The sequence below is a fragment of the Manis pentadactyla genome, chromosome 6, assembly GCF_030020395.1.
Source record: "Manis pentadactyla isolate mManPen7 chromosome 6, mManPen7.hap1, whole genome shotgun sequence".
In the NCBI taxonomy this organism is placed as follows: Eukaryota; Metazoa; Chordata; class Mammalia; order Pholidota; family Manidae; genus Manis; species Manis pentadactyla.
Window position 1 is genome coordinate 47,318,466 of NC_080024.1, and position 20,251 is coordinate 47,338,716.

The following is a 20,251-nucleotide window of genomic DNA, read 5'->3' on the forward strand; positions in this document are numbered from 1 at the left end:
CTGTCTGAGACAGGTGACAGGTAAGCTGGTAAGCAGAAGAGCTGGCTTCCCAGGATGCCTTACCAGATGAAGAGATACAAAGGAAGCTTGCTGGGGGCCCACACAAGATGCTGAAGCCAAGGAAAGCCCCACCCCAAGTTTATCGCAGTGGAGCCTGTTGAGAGAAACTTTGATTCATCTTTTCGTTTAGGTGGCCTACAATCCTGCTCCTTTTGTATTCAATGGGAGCCGTGTCCAGTGGGAGAAAGACAACACGGGAATCTGAAGTCCCTTTCTGAGCTATACGGTGATAAGCACCTGTACATTTCAACAATCTGAGCCCTAAGAAAAGTAGATCAGGAGAGACGTTGGGAAAAATTGGACCCTGAAGGAACAACCTAAGACAGGCACAGTCGCAGGGGGGCCATCAGGTGAGAAATTGGGGATCAACAGAGGTGAGGCTTAGAACCTCACCCCCTGTTTTGAGAGAAATCATCTGCATCCGTGGATGTTTTGTTGCCCTTGTCTAGCTTGGATTAATACTTAGCCTATAGGCACACACCTGATCATCTACATTTGCTTTCTTATAGCACTAAACTATGTTTTCTACCTTTATCTTGCATCTGCCTACCACTTCGGCATTTTATTAAAAAAAAAAAACAAAAAAAATAATAATAATAATAATAAGGGAGAAATGTGGTATTCACATATAAATCAAGTATAAAAATCAAACATTCATATTTGACCTGATTGTTTATACTTCATAATGCGTGATCAAAACCGAAAGTTTCTGTGATGACTGCCCTTGTACTGTTCACCATGTAAGAACTTATTCACTATATAAGAATTTGTTCACCATGTAAGAACTTGTTCGTTGTGCTTCAGAAGATCGGAGACTGACGAGAATTAGGCTTGGGGTGGATTAATGATTGTGCATCGAGTCCCCTGTACAGAATTTTATTGTTGTTAACTGTTAACAACCATTTGATCAATAAATATGAGAGATGCCCTCTCAAAAAAAAAAAAAAATTGGACCCTGAGTCACAATGTGCTTTAGACATTTAGATAGAGCCTTAGAGATAAAAACAATCTTTAGCGTTACTTTTGGTAAAAATAAACCTTAATCTACGACGTGTCTGATTTGGCACTTGGACACAGGATGATCATGACTGGATTATGTAAAAGATCTCATTTGAGCTGTTATTAAAAATTCTGAAGTACAGAAAAACCTACTCCAAGCCTTAAAGAAGTAATTTTGTACTAAGTTTAAATCTGACTCCCAAACTCCTATGCTATGTGCTGACATGCAGCATTGTCCCACTCGGCAGGGCTATATTTACAGCCTGAAATCATGATGCTTTTGGTGGTTATTTTTCATGTAGGAAGTCACACTAACACCCCTGAACCACCTGCACACATCTTAATGCTAACTTTTCCCCTACCAGAAAATGATTTTGTTTAAAACTTTAAAAAAGAGATATCTTGAATGTCAAGGTGTTATAAAAAGATAAAACACATGTTCCACATGTTCACAGCCTGGCCCAGCTGGGCATGCAGGGCAGGCTTTCTTGAGCCATTTCTTCTTATTATTATTATTGGAAAGCTTGATAAATGCTCCACTGCAAGCAGACTGGAGATTTCTTTCAGGCTCAAACTTCAAACCCACTCAAGTACAGAATATCATTATATGGCTTTGTTGTGATTAGTTTTTCCTGATTTTTCAATTATTCATTTTTAGGAGTTAGGGAGCCCTTTGTTTTAGCAGTAATGCTCAAAGCATGCATAAAACGACATGGACTTGAGTCAGGTTTTTCCAAACTAAAGAAAGTTACCACAGACTTGTGGGTTTACCAGCTTCTCAACCCAGGAAGTCTTGGTTTCTTCAACTATAAAGCGAGCGGCCAGGATCAAAGGCTCACTCCTACCCTTTCCAGTTCCACGTATCTACCCCAAATGGGTTGCAGAATGTCCAAGTCCTAGCACTCATCTGTGAAAGAGCTCTTAGAGGTATCAGGACTTCTGAAAGATTGAGCAAGCATTTCAAAGTCATTTGACATCAACTAGCTGATTCACCTTCATTATCTTGGGGAAAGGAAACCTAACTAGTTACAAACTTATTTTAAGTTTGCCTTCATAATAGATGAGCTGCTAATGAAGTTGATGGTCAACTAGGAGGATTCCCTTCCTTTTGCAAAAGCATCTAATAAGCTTCCAGCACTGTCATTTATTCTTTATCAGAAGAATTTACATGAAGCATAGATTTGTACTGAACCAGAAACACTACCAAATAATACTGACACAACTCAATGCCTTCATGCCAAACTTATGAAACTGAACAGATGTTGGGGTGGCTCTTTGTGCAATAAAGGACCTTCACAGAGAGTTTCACATTAGGATTTATAAAGCCCCCTTGTGGGTGCTTTAGTGGGTGCTCAACTTTCAAGCCATTGTGAAGTGAAGTGCTTCAATACTGAATTTGCTCTCATGTCATATACTCAACAGAGTTACCAAATTGTTATAGGAAGAAGGTATAAATTGTAAGTAGATGAACAAATATATGTGTGACGCTTTTAGTCTATGATATCAAAACAGCAACTTGAGTAATTAGATTTTGAAAGTAATTCATGTGAAAGCAATTACAAGCAAAATTGGGAATCTGCCACTCAATTATTTAATTTCTTTCTCTTGCCCTGACTACAAAACATTCTCAGAATTGTATGCAGAGTTAAAATTGAATTTAAAAATTCCTGGAAAATTCAGATTCTAAATGAAAATAGTTCTTTTTATTGTTGTTTGTTTTAAGGAATCATTGTGTATTAAGGGTAATCTGAAATACAGCACTGGCTATTAATAGAATTGTTAGGTAATATGTTTATGGAAGGAAAGTGGTGCTTTGTGAGCAATCTAAACACTTACTAGTGTGTTGTAGAGTGTATCAGCTATTTAACACTCCCTCACTGTTACCTCTGATTTGGTACGTGTCACCATAGGCTTTTCTGTTTGCATCTGTCTCCTGCTAGACTGAACTCTTCCCTAGGGTGGGCCCCAGCTTACTCACCTTTGGCTTATCAGAGGCTAGCACTGCCTCACAGCTGGCAGGCAGGCAATATTCGAGGGAGCTGAGTAAAATTCCCCCTACTTCTTTCTAACCCTCCAAGTCCTCTACCACCTCAAGTCTACTGGCCCTCCCATGCCCACAGCCCCCATGATTTCTTCCTAGGCCACTCAGGTGGAGGTGGCACTCTTCTCCAAACCATAATTCACCAATGTGTGCACAGCCTTTTCTTCAAGGATATCCAAATATGATTCCCGCAGAACCCTGAGCATACCACATGCTTCTCTGAATCTACCGTGTCATAAAAGCACAGAGCTTTGCGTGTAAGGATTTAAAAGGCCACCGATTCAGTAAACTCAGGATTTTATAACTAGGAGACTGACTTTGGGAATCACCTAGTGTACTGGCTCTCACTAAGGGGTCTACCACTTTTTAGGAGCCATTTTTAAAAAACTGAGGGAATTTTTAAACTTATTAAAAAATGATTGTGTGTGTGGGAGGGGAGGGCAGGATGCTAGATGACTTACAATCACAGGAATCCCATATAATAAAGAATGACCCTAAACTTTTTCTCATGTCTTTATATACACAAAGTATTTTTGGTAAAGTTTTCCTATGGATTTCCAGGATTTACTTGGATTTCCAGGATTCAACTACTGTGTAAATTAAGAAAAGAATGTATTTTATGATGTTCAGAACTTTACCAAGTTTTTCACCATATGGAAAATGACATGGCTGACCACACCAGCAGTCATGGTATTTGAGTTGAAAACCAGCACCCCTGGGGCAGTCTGTATTTGTGCCTGTTGCATGCACAGTGACTTCATGTTTACACACAAAAATACTTATTTAGCTCTTACTTCACAAGGGAAATATAAAGAAACAGTGTCCACAATATCCAGTTGACTACTGTCTTACTTTTTACGTACAAAATGGGTGTGAACATTTGACCATTTTACTAGGTCTTCTATTTTAGTTGTTCTTGGTTTCTTGTATTTTTTACTTTATTGAAATTCTGTTTACAGGTAGATTATACTATGTGTGGGTTTTATTTTAGGATATGTTATAAAAGTGGAGCACTGGGTCAGATAGTATTGAGGACCAATGATCTAGTACATTCCAAACCAGTTTCCTTATTTTTCAGAATGGAAATGGGTCACTAGAGAGGAAATGATGAAAGGCCCTACAGTGGCGAAGCAGTGCCTTTCATAGATTAACTAATATATAGATAAAGCAAAATAATTAACATCCCAGATTCTACCACCCTGGGAGATTATGTCCTGTCAGATAATATAAAATACCAGGAGTTAAAATAATTTGGTCTACCCTTTAATAACATTTCCACTTGTCACCAATTCTACCTCCCTCTGACTCCAGCAGAGTTGTCTATAAAGAGATTTCTTTAAACTGGAATTTCTATTTTCCTTATAATCCTAGTACAGACCAGAACTAAGTTTTTTTTAGAAGAAAGTAATCCTCTGACTTAGTACAGGGCTAGATTTGAGCATTTAATCTTCATCCCTGTTACATTCCCCCCGACCCTGGCCTCTCCTGCAGGAAGTTGTTTGAATCCGACTACACTGTGAAGAACAACCTTTCACTTCCAGAAATACCGACAGTAGCAATGACCATCCCAATGGCTTCTGCCTGCATGCTTTTCCTTTATGTCTTCCTAAGTAACTTTACTTGAGGATTACTGACCTGTGACCCCACGGAGTGCCTTTGAAGGTTCCTCGAGTACTGAGATCTTTTTCTCACGAGGGATAAGCACTGGTTTTTCGATGGCGCAATCGGCGGACGAGCTATCCTTCTCACAGCCATTTGCGTGGCCGTTTTGTACCTGCGGTGGCGAGGGCGGCAGGGGCCCCGCCTCGGGCCTCTCTGCCTTGTCTTTAGCGTCTTTGTTGCCTTGATGCTGCTTGGACTTGCTTCTTTTCCTTTTATTGTTCTAGAATGAGAAACAAACAAGGAGATACTATTATTCAGCTCAGACCCTGACATAGAAGGTGAATCGGGGAGATCAAAGTGAGCTTTGTTACCTTTTTTTTGGTTTGCTTTCCAGTTCTTCTAATAGAACGGGTGATGCCCACATCTTTATTAGCCAACCAAATTAACATAAGTATCTTCTTTCTTACAGTAAGTTGTGTAACTTTTACCTCGTAAAATAGTAAACAAAAAAAAGCTCCTTTACAGGTAAAAAAAATAACAAGGTATGCCTTAACTGGCTAAGATAGTATTTGAGCAAATTAAAGTGCTTTGTATATGAATGGCCATATGATGAGATTTTGGGATGGCTGTCCTGAAAGGACTGGAATTCAGTCATCAGTTATCAAGTCATGGGAGACTAGCTGTTACTTCTTAAAGAGGTGATGGGGGTGAGGGAGGCAAGGAGGACACTAAGGTTCTGATCCTCTGGGGAAAACGGAGTTTGGGGGAAGGATTGGTACAAAAAGGCAGGCAAGTCCTTGCAAGATGAGGAAGTAGAACGAAGGCAGGTCCTCCTCCCCTCTGCCAGAAACAAAAGTGCAGGCTGGGTCTCTGAATAGGCACCAGGCAATCAAGAGACCTGGGATTGCTGCCCCTGTCCACGGAGTCCCAGGCAGCCACAGGACCTATGCACTTGCCCATGAATATTTCACTGGAGCAGACAACTGCTGAAAGGAATGCCAAACTGATCTGGCTCCACCCGTACCCCCGAACCTCTTGGCTGCTAGTTGAACAGCATTACAACGCTCTTTTATTTATTGTAATATAACACAATATTACATTTTAGACAACTGAAATTGTTTTTAGATTTCAATTATCATAGTATGGCAGGGCTTCAATCTCTCTCTCCTAAAATGCCCTAATGGTCAATACGTTAAAATACACAGGAAATGAAGAAGATGCTGTTCCTGATTATGCTGTATCTCTTACTTGACTTCGTTTTTACTGCAGGAATATTCAAGGTTCTTAACATTCAGTTTGGTATAGGCCTTGGCCAATCCAAACAGATGCCTGACCCTCTGGGAGTGACCCTGTCCCACTTACTGCAGCAGCGAGCACCAGCTGAACATAGGCCTGACTGTTCTCCAGCATCTTTGGAAAAGAAATAAACAGAAACTATTCTTTCTTCTTAATTCTCCTCCCGCCTCCCTTTCTTTTTCCTTTGAAACTACAATCACGCGCCATAGTAAGTGCCCCTTTAGGCCAGGGAAGTACATTCACTGGGTGAAGTACAGGCACCGAAGCCCACACAAGCCCCCAGCTGTGCCCTGGGCTGGGGGGACCATTTTCCCCGAACCTTGAAGAGGGAGACTCAGTAATGCATTGGGTCTGCAGGTGCTCTGCCTTTCTTCACACCAGAGGAATTTGATACTTAAGCCCTACATCTGAAATTTTTCCTTGTAAGTGCAAATACAGCCTTTCAATCATTTGCAAATTATCTTCATCTCACACAGAAGCCTGGGAAATTATGATGACAGATAAGCAGAGATTGCCAAAGATGGTGACATACACAAATAAAAAAATGTTATAATTCTTCCTATTCCATATGAAACTAGGGAGAGAGAAAAAGGGAAAAGGTAATTCTAGTAATCCGAGGATTTTAGTGAAAGTAATACTGCTTTTTTGGTTGTTGGTTTGTTCAAAGCCTGTTCTTCAGGCCTATGATCTTTCTGCATGGGGAAGGGTGGACTGGTGTATGATATCCTGAGATACCCAAAACACAAACCTTGCTGGGAAATAATGGGAATGGGTTGGGCAGTTTCTTTGCAAAGAGAAGCAGACTTTTTGTGAAAGGCTTGAAACAGGTTACTGGTCAAGGACAAGAACTGCACCTTACAGGGGCTAGTGAGCCCCTATATATGCTCACAAGATCTGGAAGGTATGCACTAGACCCAGAGGGTCAGTGCGTGCACAGATACACCTCAAGTGTGCCCAGATCAGATTCTTTGTGACTAAGCAAAAAGGCAAAACAATTTGAAAGGGACAAAGTAAAATCTTCCCTCTTCTCAGGGAGCAGTCTGCCAGGGTTCTCAAGAAGGAAAAATAGGTCCCTTGTTTACTATGGTTTCATTAAGGCATATTCTGTTAAAGACCTAGCTTAGGACTTGGCAAAAAAGTATCTTAGGGCAGTCTTGGACAGATTCTTTCAGTTAGAAAAACATAAGAAAATATATTCAGAGCTTTTTCAAGTAGCTTTAAACAAAAAAAAGTTCCTTTACAAGTAAAAAAAATAACAAGGTATGCCTTAACTGGCTAAGATAGTATTTGAGCAAATTAAAGTGCTATGTATATGAATGGCCATATGATGAAATTTTGGGATGGCTGTCCTGAAAGGACTGGAATTCAGTCATCGGTTATCAAGTCATGGGAGACTAGCTGCTGCTTCTTAAAGAGGTGATGGGGGTGAGGGAGGCAAGGAGGACACTAAGGTTCTGATCCTCTGGGGAAAACAGAGTTTAGGGAAAGGAACTTTAAAGCTACTTGAAAAAGGATTTTGAAACTGTTATTATTAAATTATAGTTATACTGAAACTGCTGGGAGATTTTCATACACAAGTCCACTCCCTAATTTCTTCCTTTGTGCTACAGGATATGTTCAGGCAACTTAATGTCTTGAATCCTTTGAATTCTGTGACTGGGCTCCCCTTAATACTTAAAAAAAAAAAAACTCTGGGACTTTTAAAGCACACCTGGTGGTTAAAAACACTTGAACAGAAAACAAGGACATTAGTAGTGAGGATGGCTGGTAATTGGGGATAGTCATGAATCTGGAAGCTTTCTGGGTATACAATATTAACATATTTGAAAGAAGCACGAAATTGGAAGTCTTGTTAAAATGATAACAGCCAAGAAGGCTTTGATTGAAGATGTTACTAATTTACAATCAATATCAATCTTACCTTCTTTTTTCCTGTCATATTCCATTCTTTTAGAACTTGAATTGCACTGCCTAGACAAAGACAAAGGATCTTCAACATGTATTCACATAATAAAACACCACACAAAATTAATCTCTGTCGTTCCACCTTGGTAGCAAATGCTTTTCTTTGGGCTTTTCATTTGTTTTGATACATCCTACCTTAATAAAAATGCCAGTGTCACTTTTATTTCCAGATTTTCATTTAATTCATGATCCTGGTTTTATCAAAATATTAAGCCCCACTACATGAAGCTGACTTTTTTTTATCATCATGTTGTCTTAGAGAAGATGAAATATATCTTGAGAATTTCTGATAGCTTCATTGTCATAGGTAGAATTAGAATTGTTCTGTTTGATATATGAATCAAAATGCCTATAATCTTCTGGACAAACATGGGATTTTGAATATTACTAGTCAAGTGAATCACAGCTTTCTGTTCGGTTTCTGCTGCTCCTTTTCTGCCTTTACTCATGTTCACACCTTGAAAGGTGAGAAAGAGGACAGATTATCTGGTATCAATTTTGCTCTTCTCACCTTGGCTGGGTCTTTGCAAGGCCTTCACTTTGAAACAAAGTAAGTTTGTCAAATAACAAGCTGAGGTCCAGGTTTTCTCAATGCTATCTACAAACATCTGCAGAATGAACTGTATGGACTCAGAGGGAAAGCCTAACCCGATTAAGTTACGAAATATTTTACAAGAAAATGTTTACTATTGGTCAGTTGTAACAACTATTTCCATGTCCTCTAACCAAGTTCTTTCACTCATTCCAACTGTCCTGAAGGTAATTTCAAGAATAAGTTACTGGTCCTGAGGACATAGGCTGTTTTCATATAAATAGGTACTTCTAAAAGAGTAGCTCTTAAATGTATTCTTTTAACAGTTCTAAGCATTCTCATACAATCTCATTATACTAATAGTTCTCTACAATGAGTGTGTTGACTACATAAGATAAACTTCAGGCTGGTTTTTATAATGAATTTCAAATTAGTAAGGTACCAATTATTCAGTCTACTGTCACTGTTAGATAAGCAGAAGGCCATACTGCTTTGACTAACATTTAGACAGGCTAATTATTCCTATCTATTCAAAGTTTCCAATTCAGTGCCTCTGTTACAGCTTTTTGAGTTACATGTACTAGAAATAATAAGACTGCACTTAAAAGTAGCTGTAATTCAGACTTTTATTAACCAGTAAGCTGGTCTTTCTCTCATTTGCCCAGAGAATGAATGTTTCCCAGTATTTCCCTTTGGATGAACTTTAGGAAGTCACATTCACTAGGTTTTTTTTTAAGTCACTCCAGTGGCTAATAGTCATTATGGTAGTTCTTACTTAAAGCTACACTTCAGCTTTCTAAATAAAATTAAATCTTAAAAAATGTTAAATGCTGCTCTTTTTAATCAGAGGAAGAAGGTGAGTTGCTTACTGCTTTCCATTACAGTACTCTATTACTTCTTTAATTTTCATATTTGGGCATAGATTCTATTTGCAATTTAGACAATGAGCTTTTAGAGACTAATTCTGAGGAAGAAATACCTTGTTTACAAAGGATTTTGAAACTGTTATTATTAAATTATAGTTATACTGAAACTGCTGGGAGATTTTTAAGCCACTTGGAAATGGTGCTTGTAATAGGCCTTGTAAGTGATTTCTAAGAAATATTTTTCGTTCTCAGTGGTTCTTAAACAAGTTTTCTGATTGATGCCTAACCAAAATGAGGTTTCTCGGCAATCAATAAGCTCTTTTTTTAATGTGATCTCAACACTGACAAGGTGGCAATTTAAAGAAGGACAAAACAAGGTGCTCCATTTAAATACAAAAGGCTTTTGATGGCAGTTTATCAGTTACTGAGCATCTGTGCATCTCATCAGGGTCACTCTGTAAGAAAAACTTTCATAACGGGGAATGTGAGGGCCTCAATCCAAAGGAGGGTGGGGAAGAACGGGCCTAAGAACCTTTTTTCCTTTCCTACAGGATTTTTAAAAAAAATTTTAATGATGTTGGCAGTGAAACCTGAAAAGGGCGTTCATCTGAGCCAGGATGTGCATATATCCCCCCAAATTTTTCTTAACACCAATTGCACCAAATGGTGCAAAGTCAGCTTCATAATGCATTCTCTATTACTCGCTATCTGCTAGTATAGGAAGCGGTGGGTGGGTGGAGGGACAATAAAGTTATGCATGGTGGTCTGCTTGCAAGTCTATTTTGCATGATAATCATTTCTATTTCATTTAGGACCCTAACCTTTGACTGCAGATATCAGAATGTGAGTGTGCTGCCTGGTTCTAAGAATTTGCCTGAAATTTAATTATACTTGTAGAGACTTAGAAAGGTTATTTTACTCCTAGGAAAATAAGTTAAATTAAACTGTCCTTGACAAATAATGGGTAAATAGGATATAACTGAGAAATGTGCCAACAGGCCTTCCCTCATCTTATCTGTCAGGTAATAGCTGGTCCATACTTACAAAATAGAAACAAATTCTAGGACAGAAGGCATATGGTAACTAAAGACAGGTATGAGAACTTTGTTCATAAATGGAACTTGTTTAATTTGATTAGGAAAGGAGAGCTTCCCCACAATTTATAGGAAATCTAAAGCCAAAGGTTATAAACTTTTAGGATACACACATTCTGGAAACTTCAGATTCCAGAATATCACTGGCAATGGGCTATCTAAAAAACACATCTTTTTTTTAAACAGCAGAAAGGTTCTAGTGGTAGATAAGATGAACTGATATTCTGGTTAATTAAACAATCTCAAAATCATAGATTAAGGATATTAAAGAATTAACCAGTCCTCTCAGACCATTGGGTTCAAAGATTGCAGTCATTAGGCCAAGGAGAACTCTGCTGGGTGAGAGGGAAGATGGCTTTCCAGGTCAGGAATGAGGCACATGATCCTTCATTAACAAGAACAGCAACAAATAAAGAACATGTTTAATACCAAAAAGGAATGACTGGTAGACAGCGGAATTGGCAGCATTTTAATAGAGAGCCTTTGGAAACTATCTACAGTCTGTTTTATGTTTCTTTAATGAGAGAAAAAGAATCTCCAAATTCTGCTCTTATTATGTAGATACGTTATTAAAGTCTAGCATATTTTTATGAGAACTAAAGGATTAGTAACTAATTGGTATTCAGTGCACTCAAGGAAAGAAATTAAAAAAATACAAAATATTCTAACATCTTCAGGTGCAAGGGTCATGTATACTCACCATCCACGAAGGCTTGCACTGCTTTATCTACATTAAAATCAAACTGTTGTAGCACCAGGACTATTTCATTATTGCTTTTATTGGGAACAACTGACCGAACTGCATAGATCTGTAAAGGAAAATAAAAGAAAAAGAAAGGTAAACACTCTAAATTTTCATCCATGAATCTTTCACTGGATAGAATTGTAACTATTAGGAAGGCCTTGGAAAAGCTGACTAATCTATCTTCTTGCCATTAAACACCCTAAAGGCATTTTAGACTAGTAAAAATTCATCCTGGTAATCACCTTGATGCCCTCTTTCTTTATGTGCATGTGGGTACAAAGACCTTGTTAGGACTGTAGTAGCAAGTGTTGAAAGACAACTCTGGTTTGGCTATCTACCTCCTACCCCACCTCTAAGACTGCAGATGCATTCAAGTTGTGCTTTCAGTGAGGACACAAGTAATTTTGTGTCTCAGGCTCTCCTTTCCACTGGCTCAGGGGGTATTTCTAATAAGCTTAGAGAAATCGCCTCATGTCCCTGCTTCTCCTATCTGCACAGTGCAAATAGTCATCTTGATGTGGACACAAATGTGTTCTGAAACTCCAGTAATGTTTTTAGAGATATAAAAATGTGAGGTACTGTATTTTTGAAATGGTGATCTTGGCCATAATAGAGAATATTCCCAAATACACTTCTGAAACTCAAACACATAAAAAAGTAAAAATAAATGTATATATAAGAGCTAAGGATTTCAGTAGGTTAGGCTGATATTCAATTTTTATGACCTATACATATTTCTTGATCAAATTTAGCCCACATTCTTTCTTTTGGCCTAGCAGAATTAATTGACCTTTCTCTCACAGAACTTGCAATTACCACAGGGTGCTCTATCTACTTTAGTAAAACCTAGCTCACCCAGCTTTCTATCAAGGGGATTAGTGTAGCTGCTACTGACAAATACTAGAGCCTGCAGGGTGCAAAGGTAAGTGGCATCCATAATGAGGATCATGAAAGTGCTACACAATCTTTACACATTTTCATCAATGGTTAAATTATGACCAGTTTCTTTTTACCATTTCTTTTTTGAGTTTTAGAGTTATGAGTGGTTTACTGTAATCAGATTCATAGGCTATGGATGATATGGGTATGATATGTGTAATGTGACTCTACTGACCAGAACATTTCATTAAACAGTACAGCCTATTTTCTGATGATGTTAGAAAACAGGCAGCCTCCTCCACATAGATCTGTATATAAGAGCAGCACAAGCGGTGGGTATATAGAGGTTCTGACACTGTAGATCAGAAAGCTGGTTTTGAATCTTAACATATATAAATGCTAAATATGTGGGTTTTACCAAGGGCTCTCATATGTTTATGTACATGTGACTCAAGATTCCTTTGATTTTTTTTATTTACTCATTTGATGGTTCTTAGGTTTTCTAGTCTCGATTTTAAAAAATATTAACTTCTTCAAATCTAAGTTCTTTCTCAGTTTTCCTCTCTTCCCTCTTTAAAAATCCATTCAGTGAATATTTCTTCAATGCCTATTGCAAGTACCTCTATCTCATCATTTAATTGACATTTTTTTGGAGAGAGAACATTTAAGATCTACTCTCAACAACATTCAAGTATATAATACAGTACTATTAGTTACAATCACCATGCTGAACCTTAGATCTTCAGAACTGGTTAATCTTACAACTGGATATTTGTGCTCTTTGACCAATATCTTCCCATTTCTCTCCTCTTTTAAGAGAAGTCAAGATGGGGAGAAAACAGGAACAAAAACACCTGCATCCATCCCAGGAAAGTCACTAACAGTGTGTGCCCAACAATAAATACAACTGGCCTAGTAGTTGCTAGTGCACTGGAGTTACATGTACACATTGCACATTACCCTTCTAATGTAGTTCTTTTGAATAAAACTCTAGCATTTCAAGCTACTGTAGTTGGTTAGTATAATACAAATTTCTTAAAAATTACCATCATTATTACCACATCAGCCATGCCCTTCTAAATAATACAATGCTTACTTATTAATTACACTAATCACATTATAGTTACATTAGACCACAGTTTTCAATCCACCTACACAGTTGTGTGATCAGTAAAGACCCAGAATTATGGAATAAACATAGAATAACTGTTCTCCTTGCTTCCAATCTCTCCTCTTCAAAACATAATATAAACCACGACTTACGGAGAACTTTCTCTTTAGATGTTTATACTACTTTTGCCTATCGCTCTTTAAGAGAAAAAAATAAGACAACCATGGTGTGGGTAAAATTGTTATATTTCCAGAATATCTCGCCTAGCTTTAGTACATCTGCGTATCAATAGGTGTTCAGTGGTGGAAAGAAGTATGGCTTTAGTGCATTTGCATCTTTCCTCATGGGTGGAGAAGTTCATCTCCATATCAATGGGTAATTACCTGGGCAACAGAGGGCTTATCTGTACCTGAGAGGTGAGGGGGAGGGCTGGTGTGGTTGTTGCTTGAGCAGAGAAGACGGCCTGAGACTGCAGTTCCAGAGCAATAAATGGATTTTGGACTTTATTTCTCCCTTTTGACTGATTTCGGTTTTTAGAGGTATTTTCATTACACATGGTCAGATAAAGAAAACATTTATCCTTGTCATTTTACATACCTTTGCTCTGAAGATATCCTTAGAAAATTGTCAGTAACAGCTCTAATCTAAAATCCAACTATGAATATTGCATACAATTCCCAAAGGAGGATAATTAAGACAGGAATATAAAGTTTCAAAGAAATGAGAAAAAAAAGGAAAAAAATTCTGTCTATTCTTAGATAATCCATAGTAATGTTGAATTCTAGCGAATTTCTGGGCCAAGCTCTGTTTCTGCTTTAATCACAGAGCTTGGCAAATGTGAAGAGAGAATATTGTTTCTCCACCTTCTTATTTATAAATTCACTACATTTATTTTCTAATGAGAATGTCTCTGAGAAAGATGGAGAAATCCTGTGCACTCAGATGTATGCATAAAACATACAGGTACCTCACAGGGTCTCTATGCATGATGTAGCAGAGACATAAGGGGGTCTAAGCATTTAAATCTAAAAAAGACCTCTTTCTGAAGTAGCCTTAAATTTAAATATATGAGCGGATGACAAAGATGGTGCTCTACTGAGGCTGTGTTGAAAGGCTGCCTTTGCATTTGGAAATGAATCTCTTGTAGGAATGGATCAATCAATGCGTGACTAATGATGGTTTGCATACGGTGCACTCATAAAATTCGCGCCTGCGGAGCTGGTCTGCAGAGGCTGGTATGGCGGTGCTTCAGCGCACAGCCCGTACTTGGCAGCCACAGCCCGAGCTGCTGAGCCTGCTGCCGCAGCGTCACACCGAAGCCCCTGCTGGAAGCGGCACTTGAACTGCATCCCTCAGGGGCTCTCCTGCCAGAAACAGAGTGGTACAGGAGGGGTGGACCGGGCGGCAGGGCAGGCTGCTGGGTGACAATCGGGACTGCTAGTTAGCGGTTCATTTAGGAGCTGCTTTACCTTTCCTAAATCACATTCCTGTTTTGCTTCTACTAATTTCAATCTGGTTTGGCAAATGCAATTTACTATTGAGAAATCTGCCTCTTGCGCTGCATAAATTATTTGGATTTTACCTTCAGCGTTTTAATCTCCCCTTCCCTCCTCTCTCGGGGCTTTCTGTCTGGCGAAAAGACTTTGCCCCATTCTGCCGCAGGCCCGCCCTCTGGCAGTTCGCCCGCACTCAGAAGCGAGGCAGAGTGGCTTTCACAGACGCTGTTTGATTTCAGTTTCCCACATTAACCTACCTCCCCGGATCTGAGCTGTCTGGTTTAAGAGCTGTAGCAGATTTCCTCTTTCACACTGTACATTTTTTGAGACGGTCTGTGATGACTCCTTAGAAATTCTTCTTGGCTTACTGATGAGTCACTTAGATTGCCTTGGTTTCAAAAATGGTTCTGATCAAAGTTTTCAATCCACCTACACAGCTGTGTGATCCCTGAAGACCCAGTATTATAAAATAAACATAAAATAACTGCTCTCTCTGCTTCTGATCTCTCGCCTGCAAATTCATTCTGAGGCTGCTGTCCAGACTGCTTTTCCTAAAGTATAACCATGACCATTTTACCCCCTTACTTAAGAATAAAGTTAAGTCACTACACGCTAGCATTCAAGGCCAGCAGCAACTGGGCTCCAACCTGCTTTTCCAAGTGCCTCTCTTGCTCTGCCCTTTTGGCCAAGCAAAGGTTGGCTCCCTACTCCTACCTCTGTGTGAGCTTTGCCCTGGCCCTGAGATGTGTCTGCTTGTCCAAATCCTATATTCCAGCTGAAATGCCACATGTTCCATGAGTCCTTCTCAACCATCCCTGCTTCCTTTCAATTCCCACAGCCCTTATCAGTAGGTGTCTTTTAACCCTTAGCACCTTCTACTTTATATCCTGAGTATTTGTGTTCATGCTGTGTCTACTTGATAGTAAGTGACACCAGGGCCGAATCCTCCTCTTAATTTTGTCCAAGTGAGTAATAACATGCATAGAGTAGGTATTTAATAACTACTGAATGAGAGAAAGCCAGTTTGTAGTTGTAACAGGTTGCTGTTGGGAATCAAAGGAATAGTCCACCGGTGCGTTTGGGCCATCCCACTGCTCCATCCACAATAACAGGGGGGTGAGTCTCAGCTGATTGTGATGTGCCCTAAACATTATACAGGTAGGGAGAATATATGTATGTTCTTTCCATTTCAAGAACAGAGATTCAGAGAGAATATTTATGAAACATGATAATGTGATTGTCTTTATAATAAAGTATGTATAGCATTTTGTGAAGTTTTAAAAATATGATCTAGTATAGTAAGTGCCTGTCCTTCCACAGGTCAGTCCAGCAGACAGATACTGGTTGAGCCCCTACTAAGTGACAAGCCCTGGGGCCATGACGGGGAAGCAGATACAGTTCCTACCATAAGAGGGGCAGTGTAGCAGTGGAACTGGAAGTGTCAGAGCCTGCGAGTGTGTAAGAGTGCTATGCTGTCTTCACCAATGAGGTACTGTGCTACTCTGAGAAAGGAGCAGCTAGGTTTGTCTGAGGAGGGAGGACACTTACTATAGAGGAGACAGCCAAATGTCACGGAAGGAGCTTTGGAATTAAACAGACAGACCTATGCTCTAATCTTGGCTCTGCTACATGCTAGTTCTATGACCTTGAATGAACTGCTTAAATTGTTGAAACTTAGTTCTGTAGCTGCAAAATGAGAATTAACCTGCCAGAGTCTCAGTAAAAATGGAAAAAGACGATGCATGTACAGTGTCTGATACAGAATTTGGCATAAGTCAGCTGCTCAATAAATTTTAAAGACAATAAGGTTGGGGCATTTATACTGGGCCATGAAGGAGAAGGGTCTCTGGGTGTGAAGGCATGTCTTTGAAATTGAAAGAACATGTGGCTAGAGTGTTGGTCAGGACGTACTTGGGGGAGATTGCCCTGTAGGCCTCCCTCCTTAAGGACCTTCCTCCACAGCCTCTCTGCGGGTCAGTGGATCCAAGATTCTCTCAATCCCTCCCTCCTGCACGCTAATGGGCACCATAAGGAAGCCCATCTCCTGAGCGACTAGCAGCATGTGCTCATTTCCCCCCTCATCCTTTCATTGACTTACTCACTGACTGCCTTCTATGATGAGGCACTGCACTAGGGGCTGGATGTGGCAGTAACAAAACATTTATGGTCACTACCAAACCTAGAGAGGAAAGCAGATACAAATATCTAAATTAAAAAAATATATAATTGCCATTCATGCTAAATTAATGATATGAAGGAAGCAATCAGAATATAGCGACAATGATTGCAGTGGCCAGGAAGTGGCTTGGCTGAAAAGACAAAGTGGGCCACTCAGATTCTGTCTTGGGAGTCGGGACTACTCAACAGAAAGGGAGAGAACAGAGTGGAGCTGAAAAGGGGTCAATTAGGACCCCTCATGTCCTGCCTTTCTTGCATCTTTAACTCTTCTGAAGTTCTATGACTTTTATACCAGACCCTTCTAATAACCTCTTTCTTACTTGCATTAATTTGGGTTTCATTTTCTAGAGCAAGTAGTGAGTGCTTAGAGGCAACATTAGTAGTTAGGGCTGAAAATCAAAACAATAAAGCTAAATGATTAATCTAACTGGCAAAGGGATGAAGTGGACGATTTTAAAGATAAATCCAGTTAGAATGTGAATGACAGATCAGAGAGGACAGACCTAGGAGCCTTATTCACGCACCTCTTCTAGCATTCATGTTGCCGTAATTATTTACTTCTGGGACTGCTTGCCCCACTGGGATGTGAGCTCTTGAGGGACCAGGACCATATCTTTATATCCACAGACTCTAGAACAATGGGTGGCATTCAGTAGATGATTCACAAATGTTTGTTGACAGATGAAAGACTAAATGAATAAAAGGAAGTAGGGAGCCTGGTGAGATGGGCACTGCAATATTCCAGTTTTACTTATTAATTTTTTTGCATCTCTGGAATTCAGCACAAAGCATCATTGTATTAGAAAACATTTGAGCCCAAAGTGTATGGAGTGCCTCCTAGGTCTCAGACACCGAATATGGCTGGTCCTAGCTTTGAGGAGCTTGGGTATTGCTGAGCTACAGTAAGGACAGCAATCAAACAGCCAGCAAGCTCCTTTTCACACCAGAGAGAAACCAGAGTTATTTATGGGTTTACCATTCCTGCAGCTTTGAAAAGAATTTTATAATCAGCTTTGGTCACATTTTTCAAATGCTGAGCCATTCAGAGATGCCTTAAAAACAGCTCTTCTGTGTATGTTTTGCTTTACTTGCTGAACTACTAGTATTCTTATCTACACATTAATGAAGGCAGTTCTATGAATCTTTGTGGGGAGGGAAACACTTTGCAGACTAATACTTGTGCATCATGAATAATTCTGTAATTTAATTGCCTTTTCTAACACCTACTTTTTTTTGCCAGCAAAAGAAATATGCATGAGGTGTTGTCATGTTCCTCTTGGCTGACTTTTTGGGAATTAGCACCAAGGGTACAAATAAAAATCAACTTTTTTGGGGGCAGGAAACCAGGATTAGAAGGAATAATGAAGATCTGAAGGTGGAAAAAAAAATGTAGTCTTCATAGAGTCATGGGAAATTTAAAGTAGAGAGGATTTTAGTGATGGTCTGGTCATGGCTTCTCAAACTTTATAGAGTACATTCAAGTCCCCCAGGGATCTGATTAGGGTGCAGATTCTGAATTAGATGCCCAGGGCGGAGCCTGACATTCTTCATTTCTGACAAGCTCCCTGATGATGCACATGCTGTTTGTCCAAGGATGTAATAGGCAGAATAATGGCCTCCAAAGACATATGCCCTAATCCCCCAGAACCTGAGAATAGCTTAGGTTAGTAAATTAAGATTGCAGATAGAATTAAGGTCATTAATCAGATGACCAGGAGATGGGGAGATTATCCTGGGTCCTTGTACTTGGAAGCAGGAAGAAGAGAGTCAGTGTCAGAGTGATGTGATGTGAGAAAGACTTGACCAGCCATGGCTGGGTTTGAAGGTGAAAGGGGGCCATGAGTCAAGGAATGCAGAAACCTTCTAGAAGCTGGAAAAGGAAAGAAAACCAATTCTAGCCTGGAGCCTCCAGAAAGGAGCGCAGCCCTGCTGACACCTTGTTTTAGCCCAGTGAGAACCATTTGGACTTCTGATCTCCAGAACTGGAAGTTAATAAATTTGTGTTATTTGAAGCCCTAGGTCTGTGGTGATTTATTACAGCAAAGGGAAACTAGTACAATGGGCCAGATCTACTCCTTTTCTCCTCCTTAGATGGAGATGTCTTTGCCTTTCTCACCAACTATCCTCTTTTGAAATGGTATCTTCTGAAGCTCTCCCCTCCACCCACACATACATTTTGAGGGAATTCTAACTATACACTCAAGCCAAATATTGTGAGGGAAACTGAGATTAATCTGACACAATCTTTGCTCCCGAGAAGCTGACAAAATAGCAAGAAAAGAAAGCAAGTCATAAACAACTAACTCGAGAGTCATTCTGACAACAAAATTCTGACTCACATCTTTATTCTTTCTTCCACTACCCAGGATGGGTTCCCTTTGCCCTGCACCTGGGCTCTGGATAGAGCCTTCTAATTGAATTTCCTGGCTTGGTTTCTCCTGTCTCCAATCCATCTTAGGGCAATCACTGCACGATTAATCTTCCCAAAGAGCATGAGCATGTTCACTGGCTGAGGGAACGAGCCGAAAATGAGAAAGAATTTGGAGAGAGGAAAGACAGGAGATAAAGCATGACACAGAGCCCCCAAGGAAATGAAAGAAAATGGCATCAAAATGGCATCTCTCCTCCTTTCCAAAGCTTGCTTTTCCACAGCCCCCTGCTCTTATCAAACCACCTCTGGAACAATGTGCTTCACTTATGGGGACCACATGTCATTCAGATATGCTTGGAGGAGACTGACCAGAGTGGTTAAGAGCTTGGGAAGCACAGCTTGTGAAAACTGCTGAAGAGCACAGGTTACACAGGTGGGTGGATCAGAGCAGGGGATGGTGGAAAAGCAAGCTTTGGAAAGGAGGGGAGAGTCTTTCTCCTATTCTCAGAATTCTTTGAGAAAAGCAGAAAGGAGGGAGAGGAAGAATGAAGATAGAGTAAAAAGTTGAGATTGTGAAGAGGAAAATGTAAGGGATCTTTTTCATCTGGGGAAAGGTTTAGTGTTGCCTTACAGGAACATGGTAAGAAATGGCCTAGATGAATGAAAGATCGCTGAGCAAAACTGAAGGCCCATGAATGCTGGATAGCACAGATTCGTCATGGAACCAACTGGCATGACTTTCCCTAGCAATTCTCAGGGTGCTAGCAGGAGCAGAGAAAAGGAATGATCCAGGGTTGCAAACCATAGGCAACATAGTGCTAGATCCCAGGGCTCAGGGTACAGGGGTGAGAATCACTAAGGTAGGTGATTAAGGCATCTGTGGCCTGTGAGAGGGATGATAGATTGAAGGACTAGGGAGAGGCCGAGGGATGAGAGAAGCAGTTGAGAACAGAGCAGATGTTAGAGAGCAAGAGGATGAGAAAGCTGATGATAAGATGTGATCGGTCAGAGAGCCA

At 39.9% G+C, this 20,251-nt stretch overlaps 1 protein-coding gene across 6 annotated transcripts in view; it reads right to left on the minus strand.

Annotated features, from left to right (window-relative positions):
• SPATS2L (spermatogenesis associated serine rich 2 like) overlaps positions 1-20,251 on the minus strand; it is a 171,076-nt gene that overhangs the window by 48,384 nt on the left and 102,441 nt on the right. For all 6 annotated transcript variants that reach the window (XM_057503813.1, XM_057503812.1, XM_057503811.1 and 3 more), the window contains 3 exons: positions 11,156-11,264; positions 7,920-7,969; positions 4,736-4,982 (listed from right to left, as the gene is read on the minus strand). In XM_057503813.1, coding sequence (XP_057359796.1) covers positions 4,736-4,982; positions 7,920-7,969; positions 11,156-11,264 — 406 coding nt within the window. The remainder of the gene's footprint in view (positions 1-4,735; positions 4,983-7,919; positions 7,970-11,155; positions 11,265-20,251) is intronic.